General features: G+C 52.2%; 1 protein-coding gene across 1 annotated transcript in view; it reads right to left on the bottom strand.

Moving 5' to 3' along the window:
* The window catches only part of VOLCADRAFT_30373 (uncharacterized protein), a gene marked incomplete at both ends in the record, with an annotated part of 41,364 nt that overhangs the window by 21,924 nt on the left and 18,514 nt on the right, over positions 1-926 (bottom strand). The window contains one exon of the mRNA XM_002952500.1: positions 469-588. Coding sequence (XP_002952546.1) covers positions 469-588 — 120 coding nt within the window. The remainder of the gene's footprint in view (positions 1-468; positions 589-926) is intronic.

Below are 926 nucleotides of genomic sequence, written 5' to 3'. Positions count from 1 at the left end.
TGTAGCAGACGGGATACAAGTCCCCATCCCGCTTTCCAGTCAGCACCAAGTGGTTCTGTACGTATACTTTCGCCTGTCCACCGCCGAAGACCACACTGCCTCCACGATCATCAATGATGCGTACCGATATGATTTTGGCGGTGGCCTCCTCGTCGACGTAGACCTTCTTGAAAGTTATGGCCTGTTTATCGTTGACGTTAGACCGAATCGTAAGCGTGCCAACTTCAGTTGGTCGAAGAGATTGTCCCTTGATGCCCATGATGTTGAAGCGCTCCCACGGCTCCAACAACCGCACGTTGAAAAGTTCTGAGCGGTCATACGTTATGTGGTGAGTGGCGGCTGAGTCCAGAAACCATTCCGTCGGACGATTGCTGTTGTATGCCACGAATGCTACCTGCCGCGGAACTCCTGGCCTCCTAGCTGATCCACCGGATCCTGGCTTGCTGCCGCTAGCTCCGCTGCCACTACCTCCGTTACCACTGTTGCTGTAGCCACCCTTGTAGCCAGAATTTGACGACTGCTTCAGCGCCTTAAGCTGCCTGCAGTCCTTAACCACGTGCCCAGGTTTATTACAGTAGTAGCAGATGACTTGCTTCCGACTATGTCCCGAGCTGTTGTTAGCCGGCCCCCGGCTACCATAACCAGAAGTATATTGGAGAATTGGCGACGGTGACGGCTAACGCTGATTGTTATTCCGGAAGGATTGCCGGTGGCGAAGATATTTAGCACGATAAAATGTTACAAGTAATGTAAAGAGTATTGTTAGCGTTCGGCAGGACTTGAGGAGATTCCTGGTAGGAATACCGATCGTTGTGAGATAAACTAATAGGCGCAGTCACCGCCCTAAATACCGGCGCTAGCGGAAAACTCGTACATTCCGCGATCTAACTGCACGTACATTCCGCGATCTCACTGCGCCGTCCAGA

Source organism: Volvox carteri (genome assembly GCF_000143455.1).
Source record: "Volvox carteri f. nagariensis unplaced genomic scaffold VOLCAscaffold_30, whole genome shotgun sequence".
Classification (NCBI taxonomy): domain Eukaryota; kingdom Viridiplantae; phylum Chlorophyta; class Chlorophyceae; order Chlamydomonadales; family Volvocaceae; genus Volvox; species Volvox carteri.
The sequence above is the reverse complement of the archived record's forward strand: the minus strand, read 5'-3'. Positions and strand labels throughout refer to the sequence as shown.